This window comes from Cheilinus undulatus, linkage group 4 (assembly GCF_018320785.1).
Source record: "Cheilinus undulatus linkage group 4, ASM1832078v1, whole genome shotgun sequence".
NCBI classification, from domain to species: Eukaryota; Metazoa; Chordata; class Actinopteri; order Labriformes; family Labridae; genus Cheilinus; species Cheilinus undulatus.
The window spans coordinates 23,323,478-23,336,504 of NC_054868.1; the positions used below are offsets into that span (position 1 = coordinate 23,323,478).

Consider the following 13,027-nt stretch of genomic DNA (forward strand, 5'->3'; position numbering starts at 1 on the left):
ACTTCAATTTCTACGTTTTCAGTCACTTGACATGTACATAATATCAAACATCTATCACTAGTTACTCATTTCATAGACAGGACCCCTTCACTTACAGCAGAGCTCATTTGCTATCAAACTAACATGTTTTTACCTTCTGAGATGAAATATCAGTGACATTACATGTTCATGCTGAAGAATTTAACACCAGCTGAATTGAAAAGTGTTAATAACTAGGTCAAACGGAGTCTTACGTTGAGACTTACGGTATTATTTTAATGTTGCCTGAGAAATCAATCAATATATAATTGGAGTCAGGCAATAGTCAGCAGCTTTTTAAGTCAAACTCGACTGTTTTCGGATCACCAGCTTCATTTGAACGTACTTTTATGTCTAAAATAACGGGTTCCACAGAGTGGAAACAGTTTTTAAAGACATGCAGAGTTGAAGTGGTTTCATGTAAGTCAAGGCAAGGCTAGCTTAAAACATTCCAAAATCAAAGTTTCATTGTGTCTCAGAAAAAATGTACAAAAAACACAAATTCACTCAGGAAAAATGCTCAGGTTTAGAGAAGCTTTCTCTTACCTCTTTTAGCTCAAAGATAGTCAGATAGTCCGCCAAAATTTGAAGCTATGAAGGTGAACTACAACGGAGCAGCTGTGCACCTGTGCAGTTGTCATCAATTCAAACGTCTTTTTCTTTGGCAGTGATGGGTTTCTCTTTTTCACTACTGCCACCAACTGTTTTTTAGAAGTACTACAGCCCTCTTTGAGGTAACTTAAATGCTTTATGTCAACCAAACACATAAAGGTAGTTTAAAGGGAACAAGTAAAAAATTTACATTGACTTTAATAAAAAATAATATTTAAACCTAACAAAAGATGTATTTTAAGTAACCTGAAAATAACAAATATTATTAAGGTGAACAATTCCTCTAGTTCATTTTTTTTAGTGTAAAAAAACGGTCTCTTTGCTGATTCATGAACTCTAGTGTTTGTCTTCAAATTGTAATAAAGCACAGTCATTCAGAACTGAATTTATCTTATGTTCTTTCACATTGATGGACTCAAAAATAACAGTTGTGTTTATATCCCAGAATCCTAAAGGAATGCTTTGTCCTCTCTGCCATTTTCATTGTCTGTGTGTTCAGAATCTGCTGTCAGAGAAAGTTGACCAGATGATGGAGTGGTCTTCACGCCGTTCAGTCGTCCGGATGAATGGGGACAAGTTCCGTCGCTTTGTCAAGGCCCCACCCAGGAACTACTCAGTCATCGTCATGTTCACTGCCCTGCAGCCTCAGAGGCAGTGTTCTGTCTGCAGGTACGAACACATAAACACAACTACTGTGTACTACACACAAGACCAATACACCCAGTGTAGGTCACTGTCTGGCACAGCTGCCCCCTGACCTGAACAGACATTCCCCTATCCTTCTCTCTGCTCTCCTCTAAGTTTACTCAGTGCACCTACAGAGTTCACCTACACTGGAGAAGTGTGTGGGCTCCAAATCTCTCTCTAACAAGAAAGAGAACAAACAAGTCTGAGAATATATCTGATATATATTACATTCACCATCCCTCAACACACAGAGACAGGCTTGTCTACCTCAGCAAACAAGAAAACAGAATTCCATCAGAACAACCGGCGAGTCACTTTGACATTGGATCAGAAAGACTCCAGCCAGCTGTATCAAAGTGGAATGAAGGAATTCTACAAACAAGACTTGCTTACATGCATATGTGTTCATGTAGTATTTAATGCTCAAGGAGATTCTTCAAGAAACCTATAGCAAGCTGTATATCAGATTTTTATTTACAAACTCAGTCTCTCAGCATGTTGCAGCAGAATCATGTGCAGAGCAAGCAGGCTCAAAAGTTCAGATACTTCATGAACAATGAGATTTTAACTTTTATGTTGTATATTTTTTCCTGTCTGAATCAAAAAACCCTAACAGGCCTGTTTTTTCACTACCATGGATAGCTCTGTCCATGGTGCTGAAAGGGACTCAGCATTTGTCAGTGCAGCCAGTGCAATTCTTTTGAGACTGTGTTTTCTGGGTGCCATCTTTTTAAATCTGGATTTAGGGATGCAACAATTATTAATTTTAACACCACAGTTATTGTCAGAGATATAATCATGCTTTCACAATTTTCACAAATATTTTTTATTTATTTCTAAAATCCATAAAATCAAGTAAATATGACATAGAATTTTATTTTATCGTTATTAATAACTTGTTTGAAACAGAAATAACACAATGATCAAATAATCCAGTACAAACAATAAATATAAATAAAAAAAGTCTATCACTCATTTTCAAACAATAACATATAATATATATATAATAATAACTAATAAAGGACAGTGATCAACTTAATTGACTGGTAAAAAACTTAAATTTTACTGTCATCATCCACCATGCCCATTTTTAATAACTGATCTAACCTACATGAGGTCTTAATCCCTTCATAGATTAGTTATACATTTTAGGCTTCAAAAAAGTTGAAATTTAATAAAAATGAGAACATGTGTCATGCAGTTTTATTGATCAGTGAATTACAATTATTACCTCGGCCAAGGAGGTTATGTGATCGGCAGGGTTTGTTAGTTAGTTTGTTTGTTGGTTTGTTGTTTGTTAGCAATATAACTCAAAAAGTTATGGATGGATTTTGATGAAATTTTCAGGAAATTTCAGACATGGAATAAGAACTAATTAGATTTTGGGAGTGATCCAGATCACTGTCTGGATCCAGGAATTTTTTAAAGGATTCTTTACTATTGGGAGATAGGGCTGATGGCGGAGGTCTGCGCTGTTCCCACTTCACACCAGGAGATGGCGGACATGAGTAACTTCAATCCCAGCAGCGTTTGTGGGTGTTTCTATTCAAAGTTTTGGAGTTTATAGAGTTTGAAAGACACACGCCTGGTCGAGGAGACGAGTCGGAGCGTAACAGAGAGAAAGACAGCGAATTGTAGCGAGAATACTCACAATTCTGGGAGGAACAGAGGAATATTCACCCTCTGCCATGACTTCCAGTCGTCTGGTGAGACCATGGGTGAGACTGTCAGTGCATCTGTTGGCACCGGCAGGCAATGCTTCCGCCATGACAGTCCACCAGTAGCGAAGCCAATGCTTTGTCTCACTGTGTTTCCAGCCCCTGGGGAGGGAGTAATCGGCGAATGCTGTGGTGGGGGGCACATGGGGACGGATCCAGGAATTTTTTAAAGGATTCTTCACTATTGGGAGATAGGGCTAATGGTGGAGGTCTGCGCTCTCTGAGTGCTTTTCTAGTTACATCATCTGTTCCTGATGTTAAATTTATTATCTTTTACATACAATGGTATAAGTAGATACACAGACAGGAGGTAGCAAGGATAACAGTCACTGTTTGATGCTTTGCAGAGGACTGAAGTCTTTCATTGACTCTTTACTGCAGTTTGTTTAACACTAAACTGTAAACACAACACTGCTGACTGGAAGTGGCATATTTACAATCAACTCCTGAATAAGTAGATGTTTGATTGACTAACTTTCATTGTTTTACCATCCTTCTGTTACTATGTGTTGACATGCAGTGCTGGATGGTGTTTGGATGCTGTAATCCCTGCGTTTTCACTCATTTCTTCAAAAGATACAAACGTTTGCTGCTTGGCTCCTCTGCCTTAGTAAAGCTAATGAAGTATAGCTTGAGAAGCTATTGTGCTAACAGGCAGCCGAGCTGCTGAAGCACCCAGCTGGTGACATATTATTTTGTTTCTGTGCAGCTTGTACGAAAATAACGTTCCACGAATGAGAACACAAACATACAGTGTTGTGGAGCCTTTAGGACTAATTAACCATGACTTTTTGTACCTTGGTTAGCTGCGACACTGTATAATCGCCTCATCCCTAATCTGAATACCAGATTATCTAAATAACTTTTTTGTTTACCTTCAAACAGAATGAAACCATACCAGCAACAACTGGTTGAAAGTACAGGACTATGGAGAATATATACATTTGTAACAAACTTTGGTCATAAGATAAAAAGCTTTGTTTTAATTTTCCTATAAATCAGTGTTATTTTGAAAACACTTAGCCTCAAATTACCATGGAGATGGCCAGAACTTCAATTTGGATTGCACACACCAAGGTCAGACATAAAGCTCACCTTTCTCTCAACTAATTAGTTAAGTGTTTTTTTTTCCAAATGTTTGTCATATATTTTATTTTTTTATTTGCTATCATTAAGTAGTAGGGAGGACCGAGGCCTGTGTCCCCTAACCTGTTTGGTACTTGTCTCCTGCTGTGGCAGCATCCACAACCTTAGTTTCAGAGGAGTTCTTACCACCACTTCCTGATTTTCCAGTTTTTGGCTGACTGCACTCTGGCTTCTTTTGGTGGTGTCTGTTTGAAATCACTTTTGTTCAAGTAAATTTCACCATGAAATCACACAAAACCAGACAGACACAATGGGATTGTGTCCTGCATAGGCGAGAGCTTTAGTCCTAAAAATTGTACCATGGAGAGGACAATCAGACTTGTCTCTCTCCTGCCATTATGGTTGAAGTTGATTGGAGGAAAATAGAAGTTAGTGGCAACAGGCCTCTAATAATGTATCTGTTGCCCAATCTGTCTCTCTTTGGTTTGTACTTTTATTTGAGTAACGTAGGCTTCATCAGTTTAACTCTGTATCAACAACACTAATACATTTGCATGCATGGTCTATGTTCTGCAGGCTGGTCTTAAAGTATTCTTGACTGCTCTATCCATGTAGATTTAAGCGAGTAGTTGACCCGTGTCCTGATGTCTCAGGGGAAGTTCAGCATGTTGATGAAATAAACACTGACCTTCTCCATCCTGACCTTGTTACTCTAATCAGCCACTCTTCTACTTCAGTAGTCACTTGATGAGATGACTTATTTATTAGTCATAGCAGAACACTAAAAGTTCCTTCTCTTTCTTCCCCCTCTTTTTAAATTCTTATTAACCTCTCTCTCTCCTTTTGTTGCATATCTTTTTGTGAAACACTAGGAACTGACACATTTTCATCAAGTCTTAGACAACCACAGGCTCAGTTAGTATCCTCTTAAATGATATTGTAAATCTTCTTATGGCAACTACACTTTTTAGGATTACAATATCAAGTAGTAGTGATAGGTACAAGTGTTTCAAGTACTTGAATGCCCAATGTGGCTGTTATTATTCGGGTTATATTTCAATACTTGCACATTGTGCACAGGCTGTTTTAAGTTACAGTGCTGAGCTCATGCATTTATTTGGGGAAAACACCCCTTTCCATGCAAATTGTCTTCATTGCATTACGTGTCTAATGATAAGGACGGTAATAGCTCAGATTTCAAAAAGTAAAGATTAGCCTACTGTCCATGAGAGCTGATGGATGTGTGCTGCAGTTGTTATGTTGTTACCATAATAATGTCGTCCAGTTGCAATCTTAAGCTATTGAATGGAATTGAAATCACATCGTGGCATTGTGATATTGGAAATATATTGCTGTCCAAAGACTCAATATAGTATCATGATGAAATGTGTGATTTATACCTTTATATGTTAGCTGTTAGCTATTTTATCTCAGAGCATCTTGTTTCCTGTTTTAGCTTTTTATTCTCATTAAAGCCCTTCAAGGGACTGGTGTTGCAAATCAGCATTCACTATCACTACTTGCATGGGATGGCTGTTCTCAGTTTTCTTTGTATACTGTATCTGTCCCTAACAAAAAACCTTCAAATAAATACATAATTTTCATCTGTGGAGGAGACGACGAATACTTGATAAACTTTGGGCACTTTTGTTCATATGACAGACATCTGTGTTGATATTTTCTCTGTATTTGTAAGGTTAATATCCCCATATTGCCTTGCCATCTCTTCTTATTTTATCCAGAACTTGGATTTGAAGTATTGATGAGCAGCACACCACAGAAAACATATTGGGGCCACCAGCAGCCCTGTGTGTGATGTTTTCATGTTAAGGGTGGGTAGAGTCCCATCAGGTCGTCAAGATTCATGATCATAAATCTTCTCACAATTACACACAGGAGCATGCACACAACCACACACCAGAACAGCAACACAGCAAAAGTCTCAACTACTTGTTTCTGTTACATTGTTAGATGCATTCATTAACGTCATTCTTTCCTCATTTAATTGTATTCCACTATTTATATTCCCCGTCTTTATCATCTGTTTTCTTCTCCTCTCTCTGTTGTTTGCTCCTCCTCTGTCTCTCTCCCTTTCCCCAGGCAGTCTCTTCATTAACATTAGTGATAGCATCACATCATTAGGAAAAGACAGCGATACAGAGAGTTAAAGAGAGAGATGGATGTTAGATAGTGACCCCAGCATCTGTGTTGAGAGGATTATAAGGCTGTAAAAAAAGACAGCTGATCACCTGTGTCCTTCTCTGTCACTCTCAGGCTTTGTCCTGCTTTCACACTACCCACTGGGCTTTTGACTAAGTGCTACCTTCTTCAGATGAGAGGCTAGGTTAATTCCACTCAACAATGACACTGTGCTTTTTATCTTCCCTCAACTTTAAAGCTCAGTGGGTGATATGTACCCAATTCACTGTGATATATGAATGATGAAGCGGCAGAAAATGAGCCAAAATAATGGTGTTGGTCAGAGACAGATGCAGGTGGCCTGTTTATGCATATCATGTCAGTGCAGGGCAGTGTTGATTTTGGCAGCTTTTTTAAATATAGCTTTAGACTTAAGACTAAAATGCTGTTATTTTAAGCCACAATTTAGTCATTTTCACTCTTGAGAGTTTTAGTCTAGTTTAAGTAGATGACAGCTTAGTCAAGACATTTCAGTTGAGCCAATTTAGTTTACCAGAAAGTAAAATAAATATCTAATATGCTACCATATCATCGCATGATGTATAATAACCATACAACATAATCATATGGTATAATCACATTGTATAATGCTTCTTTTACCCTTACAGCTTTACTTTGATGCCATAAAATTATGACAATAACATATTTATAGTGAAAGGGCTCAATACTTGCATTTAAAAGTGCATTGATGATGCACATTGGATTGTGGGTAATTCTTGTGAGTGAGGGATACATATGTGCATCCTTAATATTTCTCTGTTTGAAGGACTTAGTCCTTTGATGAATTTTTAAGGTTCCCCGACATTGAAACAGTCTTCTGATGGCAGTTTATGATGCAGTAGGAGTGGGCAATATGGAAAAAATCTTTGTCACAAATTTTTTATGGCCAGATCACAATCTCAATTTTATCAGGATTTTTATTAATTCAATTTTTAAGACAAATTTGTCCAACCTGTTAGCCAATGCATTAGCTCTTTCAAAATATATGTATATATATATTTTAAAATTTCATAGTTGGCACAATCAGGTAAGAGAATCTGGAGGTCTTCTCCCACAACATATTCAAGTTTCAAACTTTTATTTTCCTGCATTCTGATCTATTTAATAAAACAAATTGCTACATTTTTTGTGCCCTCTTTTGTAGTGTGTAGTTCTCCTTTAAACATTAGTGTTTGTCAGGCACCTTTTAACACCTTGATTTTCATTTCAAAGCATGTGGACTATAAGTAGAATTACTACAGCTGAAGCTTTAAACAAGTAGGCTGTTCATATGCATTTTATATTGCAGTTACTTCAGTCTTGTTTACAGACTGCCAAAGTAAGAAAATATAAGTATATCCCAGAATTTGATGATTTTTTTGAGACATGTGGTTGTGCAGTGAAGTAGTGACTGTATGTTATTTTAACACAAACTTGATTTTTTTTTTTTTTTTTTAAGGGTCGTGAAAAAGTTAAGTTACAGCGGTGAATTAGGCTGTGATGAACGGTGAAGTAGTCTACCTGTCACACTCATACCTGCTGCTGCTCACAACAGAGGAGAGAGGAGGATATGTAGACTGAGATGCTGCAGTACCATGAATGTTGGCTAACGAAATTCATGTAAATCAATGATTATACTGTTTCAAACATTTACTAATAATGATCAATGTCGGGACCTCACGGGCATTGCCGCCTCCCTTTGTAAAAAGATGCAGTTATAATAAAGTGTCACTCGTGATTCCGTTATCCTGACATTTACCTGTCAGGTGGAAAGGCTTGTAAATAATTTGGGAAAACAATGTAAAGTAAAACCTCAGAGGACAGTCTAGGATGCTGTCTTTGGAGTTTCTCAAAAAATGTTCATAAACTTTGTTCATATTGTGCAAATCAATGTGTTTTGCACACTGATGGTTTAGAAAACCACGCCACAGCTCCGTATAAGACAGAAATCTTCTCAAGGACCAAGCCTTAAGTTTCACTTTCATCTGAAGCGTGAATCCCCGCTGCGCTGGGAAACAGAAGGGGAGAGGGAGCAAAGAGCTAAAAGTAACAGATGACTCTATGATTAAACAACTTTAGCAGATCCCCAATACATTTTATTTCCTCATGATCTGAGATTGTCCTATTGCACACCCCTATGACATATCCTTTAAAAACTGCTGTTCCAAGATTCTTCCTTTGCTTTGAGAGACGACTACTGCCTAGTCTTTCTCATGGGAAAAAAAAGGGTGTTGATGAACATTTTTTTTGTCTGAAAAATTAACACTAGTTGGGGGAAAGGGAAAGACAGCAGCAAGACAAAAAGAAAGATGAAGCCCATACACTTAATAAATGCAACAAAAAATAATGAGCACAATATATTAAAGCAAAGGAGAAAGTTTTCGGTTCAGATAACGCTCAGCTTTAACACTTGATAAAAACATAATATTTTCATACTGGGCAGCTTCTGTATTCTTTCTTTGGAAAGTTGTTCCTGTAAATGTCTTAATTTAAGTTTCTGGGCAGCTTTAAGCTAGTTTCTGAAAGGTGAAATTGCCTCACATTGGTGTGATTTTGTTCACTGTTGCTTGGAGACTGGTAGCTCTCTTTACAATAATTGTATGGATGTGTAATCACAGAGGAAGAATTGACATGCCATTAGTTTCTAGCACTATGAACTGGGCTTATTTAACTTAAGTGTGGAGGAAACCATGGCAGGCACTCTAATTAGTTTAAAGAGTAAAGCCTGGTATACATTATGTGGTTTTGGGCTGTCCTGGACGAAATATGACAGATCATGGCGACATCTTTGGCCGTGGCTCTAAAATGGTGTTCGTGTTTTGCACTGAGACATTTTGACAGACAGCTGTTGTCTTGGTCTTGTGACTAAAGATAGCCTGGTATAAAATTCCGACAGAGTCAGAAATTTAGGACCATCTCACAGCTGCTATGACCTTCGTTGACTAACCAACCAATAGGAATGCAGGAAGAAATCGGGTAATGATAAACACTGGCACTATCAAACAAAGAAGTTAACATTAGGATGGAGACAATGCCTAAAAGAATACATTTGTGGGATTCCAACAAGGAAGGAAATGTTGATCTCAAATATTTTTATAAGCTAATGAATGCTACAGTTACAACAGCTTTTCTTGTTGCTTTGCTTCATTTTTTAGCGCGGCAGTGTAGATGGATGACGCACACTGATGACATTTATTTCTTGCATATAGGTGTATGTTGCAGCCTGCTATTCAGTGGTGTATACTGGGAGTAGTCATCGTACAGTCTGCACACATCAAATTTGATGTCGTATAAGATTTATGTCGCACAGTGTAACATGCAAGAAACTTATCAGATTGCTTAAAACACACAGTCTGCAGGAGGCTTAGGAGAAGATGTAAGAAAAGCACCTGTTGTTCAGAAATAGTGACCTCAGTCATTGGAAATCACTTCAGTGTTGACAAGGCAGACCTTGAGAAATGCAAAACTTGCAGAATTTTTACATCATTGTAATTGCTCTGAAGGGCAAAATGATGAATGTATTTAATTATTTGAAATTCTAGATCATAATAATCTTGATCATAAGTTTTGCCATACAGCAACACTTAAATAAACATAAACACAAAGGGACAAAGTAATGAAAGTATCAAGTTTCACAGCCCCAACAGACTTGTATACGAATAAGCTTTATTGGAAATAGATGTTTAGATGAAATTTTATGTAAAACACAGAAAAACATCATTTAGAAGAAAACAAGAAAAAATGATATGATGATCCAAAGGAAAAAAAAACAATAAACACAACAGTCAACAATATAGCTTTGACAACACAAACTGTAAATAAATAAATAAATAATATAGGAACATTGTAATAGACTGTTCACATGGGAGTTCACAGCAGTCTGTAGCCTTCTCATTACCAGACTGAAACAAATAAATGATTAAATTAGTTTTGTAATTATTTAATAATTAATACACCGAGCTTGTTGTGTTGGTTTATTTGTGTGAGACAGCTTTTAAAAATAAAAAAAAAAGTCATATTTTATTGGTTGGTTGGGATGTTCATATACATAACATGGGAAACAAACTGACTGGCTTTGGAGGGTTTTACATGACACTGTCTTTGAACAGATTTTTAAACCTGATGATTAACTGAAGTTCAAGATGACAGAAGTGAGTATGGGGAAAAACTGAGGCATGAGGAAAGTATAAGTCATGGCTGTTTTAAATGCAAAGTAAGGGAAAAGGGTTAGCAATTACTGACATACACATGTTTGTATACACGAAAGGCTTTATGTCAATAATTAGATGTAGCCATCTTCAGTGTCCTTGGATTTTATGTTAATATTTACATAAAATAATATATTTTGGATACAATGTTGCTGTTTCCTTTTGTTAAAAACACATACAAAGGGCTTAAAAACTCAGTTTGGAAAGAAATTTGGTTCAACATCATAGTTTATTCCCGTGGCTTTATGATTTGTATTGTTAGTAAGTATACTTATTAAAAATGTTTTTTAAACAGTTTATTGTTTTAGTTGTGATTGGTATGAAGCCTAGAGGGCAAGTGGCAGCTTTAATTGAACACTGCAGAGCTGCAGCACATGCTTTTAAATTTCCCATCTCTTCAGTATCGTGCCTTTGATCCCGATCCAATGCCAGTGTTACATAACCTGTATTTCTTATTGTGAGGATGAAATTGGGAAACATTTATGTTTGACAGTCGGGGTGACTGTGGCTCAGTAGGTAGAGGATGTAGGTCTGATCCCTAGCTGCTGCAGCCACATGTCGATGTGTCCTTGGGCAGCACACTTAACCCCAATTTGCTCACACTGCTCTGTCAGTTGTGTATAAATGTGTATGGATGCATCTGAATGGTAATTCTGATGGCCAGTTCTCCATAGCAACTCGTGCTAATAGTGTATGAATGTGGAGTGAAATGAAAAGTGAAGTGGAGTGAAATGGTGTGAATGGGGAGGTATGGCCTGCTGTGTAAAAGTGCTTTGTGTAGTCAGATGACTAGAAAAGTGCTATACAAGCTCAAGTCCATTCACCATACACATTTACACACCACTGATACGGGGTTGGGGCACATCAACATGTGACTGGAGGATGAACTCCCCAACCTTCTGGTTGAGAGGCAACAGACTCTCCCTGCTTAGCACACAGTTGCCTCCCAGTGAAAGGGTTAACTATTCACATCCCTAACTGAAAGCCCTATAAATTAAAAAAGATCCTCTCATTATTAGACACAGATAAACGATTAAAAGGTGTAACTGATTTTCTGGGAGATTAAAAAACATATTTTATTGACACATCAACAATTCAAACATAGTGGTGTGCAGAGACAGGCATGAGCACGGCTGTTAACCCTGACAGTCTGCTGGCCTGAGTTTCAACTTCATGTCTGCTGACTTTTTTTTAAATTGGTGACACTTCAAAGGGAACACCCTAACTTTAGCTGGAAAGATAACAATGTAACGTCACTGCACATAACACATCCTGACAGACAATTTCTTACTAATTAAAGCCAACACAAGAGGCAGTTGACATGATGTCAAAGTGAAGTTTAGCAGGAGGAAAGACACGTACAGCTTAAGTAAAGAAGAAAAAAAACATGAGGGGGAGAGAGAGCTAGATAATAGAAGAGAGCCTGTGTCACTTTAGTGCTGTTGCTTGTCATGTAGGAGGATGAGGCGATAGACTCAGCTGACCGTGACTGGTCAGAGTAACAGCTTTATTTGGCTGAGTTAATAGGAAATAAAAATAATATGACATGAGATTAGAGTGTCATAAAAACCATAATGGTGAAAAAAATCTTTACCTTCTACTTGTGGTATTTTTTTCTCTCTGCAGGTTGATATTGTCCTCCTTTTGTATACCCCCATTTTATTTCTTTGTGAATAAAAGCACTTTTTCATTTTTGCAGGAAGAGTACAAAAGGCTTGGCAAAAAAAAAAAATGCATTTCTCAAAATAAAAAGCAGGTCAATAAATGGAACAAGCTGAAAATTGAAAGCAAAGTGAAGTGTTTGAAAAAATCTTTGTGTTCAGAGGTGGAGGGGAATAAATTGCATCAATGTCAACAGGACAAATTTAGTGGCTAGTACAGTTTTTGTTCCTGTGTGATTATTGACTCTGATAACCTTTTCCTGGGTTTTCAAACCATGATACAAAGATAGGTTGTTAAGTGCAACACAACCTTGACTAAAACGGTCAGAAATTATGTTTCAGTGTTTTAAGTTTGCAAGTCAAATCTACAGTCATATCTGCAGAATAACTTACCATTAACCAGATAATTCTGAAAGGATATTTTATTATCAGAATATTACTGGAGTTACCACAAAGCCCTCAGCAGTCCCTTTGGACTACAAACACCATTTACAGTTTATACATTTTTACTTCATTATTGGTTGTTGTTTTTCATTTATCTGTCTTTTTGCTGTCTTGCAGGCAGGCAAATGAGGAGTACCAAGTCTTGGCAAACTCCTGGCGTTACTCATCTGCTTTTTCCAACAAGCTTTTCTTCACTGTAGTCGACTATGATGAGGGGGCTGATGTTTTTCAGCAGGTAAGTAAATGTTTAGGGCTTTTATCCATTTTCAGTAGAACTACTCATCAAGGCTTGCTTTTTTGTTTAATTGGGATGGGATAGTGCATAATCAGAGGTGTCAAAAGTATTCACATTCATTACTCAGGTAGAAGTATAGATACTAGGGTTTAAAAAGACTTCTGTAGAAGTTGAAGTATC

The 13,027-nt window shown here is 37.3% G+C and overlaps 1 protein-coding gene across 1 annotated transcript in view; it reads left to right on the plus strand.

Annotated features, from left to right (window-relative positions):
* The window catches only part of tusc3 (tumor suppressor candidate 3), a 143,817-nt gene that overhangs the window by 63,018 nt on the left and 67,772 nt on the right, over positions 1-13,027 (plus strand). Inside the window, exons 2-3 of the mRNA XM_041785505.1 lie at positions 1,130-1,299; positions 12,730-12,847. Of these exons, the coding sequence (XP_041641439.1) occupies positions 1,130-1,299; positions 12,730-12,847 (288 nt within the window). The remainder of the gene's footprint in view (positions 1-1,129; positions 1,300-12,729; positions 12,848-13,027) is intronic.